General features: G+C 43.1%; 2 protein-coding genes across 4 annotated transcripts in view; both read left to right on the top strand.

The window, feature by feature from the left end:
* The window catches only part of LOC109969269 (segment polarity protein dishevelled homolog DVL-3-like), a 13,337-nt gene extending 11,010 nt beyond the window's left edge, over nt 1–2,327 (top strand). Inside the window, exon 15 of the mRNA XM_020616002.1 lies at nt 1,062–2,327. Within this exon, the coding sequence (XP_020471658.1) occupies nt 1,062–1,420 (359 nt within the window). The 3' untranslated portion in view covers nt 1,421–2,327. The remainder of the gene's footprint in view (nt 1–1,061) is intronic.
* A 603-nt stretch (nt 2,328–2,930) lies between these two features.
* Nucleotides 2,931–5,047, top strand: part of LOC109969270 (AP-2 complex subunit mu-A) — a 13,087-nt gene continuing 10,970 nt past the window's right edge. The window contains exons 1-2 of one of the 3 annotated variants that reach the window (XM_020616003.1): nt 2,931–3,187; nt 4,599–4,720. In XM_020616003.1, the coding sequence (XP_020471659.1) occupies nt 4,647–4,720 (74 nt within the window). In that variant the 5' untranslated portion in view covers nt 2,931–3,187; nt 4,599–4,646. Of the gene's footprint in view, nt 3,188–3,948; nt 4,048–4,598; nt 4,721–5,047 lie in introns of those variants that run through there. The other 2 variants (XM_020616005.1, XM_020616004.1) reach the window with 2 other exon arrangements.

The raw sequence follows: 5,047 nt of genomic DNA, 5'->3' as shown, positions 1-5,047 counted from the left end.
CTGCTGCTACAGCTGCATTTCATGTAAAGGAGCAAACCATGTTTCAGAGCTACAGACAGAGGTTTTGGTGCCACTTTTGCAGAGAGGAATGTAAAGGACTAGTCCAAGATTTTGCTGTGTTTTAAATCTTGTTTGCTGTCTTAGCTGGAGCCAGACATGAATAGCAACATAAATGTTATCACCACACTCTTTTTATACAGCTGTAGGTCCAGTACACATTTTGACTGGCTTTCTTCACAGACTTCAGAGACCCACCCTAGCTCTGGTCGAGAGTGAAAAATATTCCTGTCAGCAGCTTCAAAGCCCTGCTGTATTTACATGTTGTATTTTGTGTATTTAACAGATAGAAATAGAAAAACAGACACTGTGGTTTAGGAGCTGTTTTCTGACAGTGGAGATATTTACTGACCAGCAACAGCTGAGCTCACTGAGTGTACGCAGCATCTCTGATGTCCTGTCCTCAATGTGGTTCCACACTGCCATAACGTGAACATACTGGGGAATAGTTTACAAGCTTACAAGAGAAAACATGTAAACAACACAGTGTGGCAGTTGTAAGTTGTGTTATGTCATTTTTGATGGTTATTAAGTGTTCCCCTTGTTTCTCGTATATGTGCTAAGCTAATCTCCCACACTTCTATTTCTGTAATAAACACAGAGAGACTAAATTGGTATGGATGTGTATTTGATGGCATATATTGGAATAAGTATCCCATGCTATTTAATAAACTCTCTAAGTCATAAAAATGGTTTCAAATTCACCAGTCTTCCTGTAAAAGCAAACAGGCTATTTGTGGTAATAAAATGAACATATAATTGCTTTCAGTAATGGCTGAGTTTTTTGGCCTGTGAAAAGCAGTGAATTCTCTGCAACCCTGTGTGCATTAGTCATACAGCTCTGCTGACAGTCTCCCACAAACTGGGTCAGTGCCACCTTCGACACTACCAGATGGGAGTGAGTTGCTCATGTAGGTCACTCAGATTGAATTAATTGTAAAAAGTAAGTGCATTTGAATATCACACTTCAATAATAATGACTGCCTCTTCTACTCTGTCTACAGGAAGCAGTGGTTCAAACTGCAGCAAGAACGAGGGTCGGAAATCCGGCGGCAGTGGCAGTGAATCTGAGGTCAGGAGCCACCGAGCTCCAAGCGAGCGCTCCGTGGCTCCTCCTAGTGAGCGAAGCATCCATAGCTCTGTCAGCCACCGTAGTGCCAACTCCCACTCAGTAACATACGGGCCTGGCCTTGTCTATGGGCCCCCTGGCCTGCCCCCACAGCCCCCACATCTGTCTACAGCTGCACCTGGAGCTCCACCAGGCAGAGAGCTCACCTCAGTGCCCCCTGAGCTCACTGCATCACGCCAGTCTCTGCGCATGGCAGTGGGCAACACTGGGGAGTTCTTTGTTGATGTGATGTGACACAGGTTATAGCCCGACAGCAGAGTAGCAGGTCAGGCTTTCTCGTGTCTTTATAAGGCTGAGAAGGACAGAGGGAGAGGACATGGACAGGAGGGAGGGGAAGATTGCAGAAGCTCAAACCAAGGCCTTGATTCCACTTTCCAAAAAAAAGAGATGGAACCAATCCTATTGTGTATGCTGAGAGCAAATGTTCTTCTTCTCTTGTGCTTTTCTTCCAAGTAGTAGTGGTTGTACTTTCTTCAGTGAAGAAACCCCCTCGCTCAAGATGGAACCAAAGCGCCTGTCTTCATTTTCTGCTCCCTGGTGGGGAGGAATTTGTGCAAGGACAAAGAGTAAGAGAAAGGGAAGGAGGAGGTGAAAGCAGGCAGCTGGTGACGATGACTCAGCGCTTTTCTTCGGATGTTTTTCATTTGTTCTTCTTTTCGCTCCTCTCCACCTTCCTTATCTAACATTCTCTGTCCTCCCCCACCCGTGTCCTGATCAAAACTGAGAGAAAAAGAAGCCTCTTCCCTCCTTTCAAATTCCACTTGCTGACCTCTAACAAGAAGAAAAAAAACTGAAAGAAAGCCAAATTGAACACTAACTGTTAAGCTTATTTAGACCTGCAATTGTTTGCTTGACTTGAGAGAAAGAAATGGAATATCTGTACGTAGAGCAAGAGAAGCGCAGTCCTTATTGTAAGAATGCATTTGTTTTATTATATAGGTAGCTGGTCACAACTAGTTTCATTGTTCAATGCTAAACATGAGCATCCAGCTTCATGGGTCCTTTGTACACTACGCAACTGCATTTTAATCTTTTAACCAGAGCATTTTCAGACTGTCTTGTGATAATGTATAGTGGAAAAAATTCTTATCATGTCTTTAACACTACTCTTTTATCAAGCAAAAAATGTCTTTTTATTTATAAATATAGTTTTATGACTTAACTTGGCTGCTCTGTGTTATGTTTTATGTGTGTGCATGTTTGAACAGTGCAGCCCAGTCTGTTTTTCCCCGGTGGTACCTACGGTCATATTTGCACTTGAAAGCAAGTGGATTCCAGACTGTCCAGGACAAGGAATTTTAAGGTTGGGCAATCTGGTGCACAGATGTGTGTGGGCTGTGGGTGTGTAAGAGGCCTGTGTACATTTCCCTCTGAACCGAGTGACCATATGCAAAATATTTTCTGTGGTTAGAGAGGTGATTTAATTTTTAACTGGGACAGAAAATGCAGAATTGAATCTGATGGATTCAGCTGCATAAAACAAGACCACCAACACAACCAAACATATGGTAACATTTTCTAAATGCCCCCCAGGGAATGTTTGTCTTCTTTCCATTTACTAAAGATAGTGGTCGTGGTCCATCTCTGGAGCTAGTAATTAATTCCACGGTTACTCAGGAGCATTTAATTGAGCAAGTTGGATACATGCCAACATGCTTCCAGGTCCGTTTTGAAAGGAGGACTAGTCCACTGTGTCCTATATAGTCATTCCACCATTATCCGTTAATTGAGTACCGTGAAACGAGCACTAATTGACCAGTAGCCCGTGTTGCTTATCATAACAGGGCCTGGGTGCGGTTTACACATCGCTGCAGCCGCGCCTTTTCCTGTCACAGCGGAACGGCTGTGCGTAAGGACGCCGGGTCAGCTGACAGCAATCTAAGGACCGGGAGGAGGCAGCGGAGTAAGCGGGTGTGCGAACTGGGAACCTACTAGAGCTGACATCAGCTGCCCAAGCCTAACTGGGAAGCGAAAACTGGTGCCGTTTGTGAGAGAACTAGGGTAAGCTCACCAGAGTCGAGATTATTAAAAGTTTCCGGCCACAATGATTAAATGTAGCCCGGTAACAGTTAAGGAGAGCCGCTGAAACGTTTCATTCGTAGCCGAATGCTACTATTAGCAACTTTAGCCACCAGTCCCTAGCTAACATCAAGCAGTGGCAGCTAATGTGATGAAACTATTTTTTTCTTTCAAAATAAAAGCATACAGCTTGTCATTTTTGTACTTTATGACTGATTTAATGTTATCGGGAACAGTCGGGGCTAAAATTTCACACCCGTTCATTTGTACTATGCCATAAATTAGGTTTAGTATGTCAAGTGGTCGTAATTCGATCTGATTATCTTTTCACCGGAAGCCCGTTTAAAAATTCTGCACAGATCGACGCTAGTTTGTTTAGCATCGCCGCCACCTAGCCTGCTACAGTAAGCTAATTTAGCTAGCTACCTCTCACTCGGTTTATTCCCCATCACTTTGATCGGAGCTGAAGGTCAAGGCTCCATCAATACTGTATACTCCAAGATTATTAAAAAAAAAAGTGTGTCAACTAAATTTGCCCCTCAACGGTTGACGAACAAATACAGAAGTATAAATCATTTATGAACGTTAGGAAATGGCCCAAGTGAGCAGACATCTTGACTTCGTCCAATGAAAGGGCGATTAAACCCGCTTAGTTCCTGGCAGGATTTAGTCGGTCACGACTCGGCATTATCTTTATGTGGAAATTATTTTACTTATCATGGGCTCATATTTTTGCCGCGTGCTTCCTCTGAGCACTGATTAAGTTGTCTGGTCTTTGTCTTCGAGGAATTTCAGCATGTAATTCATCCTCTGATTTGCAGGAGCTTCATTATTACATGAAGGTAAATTGCTGTGATTTGTCGTACTCAGCCATGAGCAAATTCATTGTCTAACAGCTGCACTGCTTTTGGATGAATCTGATTGCTTTTACGTTTTAATCTTATTTTGGATTTAGTTTAGTCTGTTCAGATCAAGGTAGTATCCAGTAGTAAAATGCAACCCAGTAAGAGCAACAGATTTTTACCAGGAGGCATCCTGCTTCAGATTGATGGTAGTCTGCTACTTGATTTTACTTGGGAAGAAAAGAAGTTTTAGTGTATACACATGCATGCAACAAAAATGAGTCACGACAGTGGTGCAACTGCAGAGTATATTCAACTGGCAATAGAGTTGTGTGTGTGTGCGCGTGTGAAAGGGAGAGAGACAGAGAAAGCGGATGTGGGGGACAAACACTTCCCTGTACCCTTGATCACTCCCTCACTTTTCACTGCTTTCACTTCTCTCTCACCCCCTTTCCCTCTCCCTCACTTTTCACTGCTTTCACTTCTCTCTCACCCCCTTTTCCTTTGGTTTCCTTCCTGCAATCTTTTGCTCCATTTATATCTCTTCTCAGGTGGCGTTTTGTTTCACCATGGCCAGTTGGGACTGAGAAGTAGCCAAAATGATTGGAGGACTGTTCATTTACAACCACAAGGGGGAGGTTCTCATCTCCCGGGTCTACCGAGACGACATAGGGTATGTTTCTCAGGAGCTAAGCTGCTGCAACATTACTTAATTTTAGGGGGACATAGGTCAATAAGAAGGTCCTGATCTAGTGGGGGTGACCATGTTGGGGTTAATCCTAAAGGGATCATAAATTATTATATCCTTTTTCCTATGTAAAAAGTTCACATTTGTCTTGTTTCATTATTTCCTCTGTGTCTGAAAACACGTTGATGCAGGATTACATTTAGGACAATCTCAGACTAAAGGAAGTCCACTAAGGGCATAGTCCACATTTAAATAATTAGAAATTGCAGTATGCAGTGAGTTTCCCAATAAATTGACAAAATAAAGGGGACT

The sequence above is a fragment of the Monopterus albus genome, unplaced genomic scaffold (genome assembly GCF_001952655.1).
Source record: "Monopterus albus unplaced genomic scaffold, M_albus_1.0 scaffold172.1, whole genome shotgun sequence".
NCBI lineage: Eukaryota > Metazoa > Chordata > Actinopteri > Synbranchiformes > Synbranchidae > Monopterus > Monopterus albus.
The sequence above is the reverse complement of the archived record's forward strand: the minus strand, read 5'-3'. Positions and strand labels throughout refer to the sequence as shown.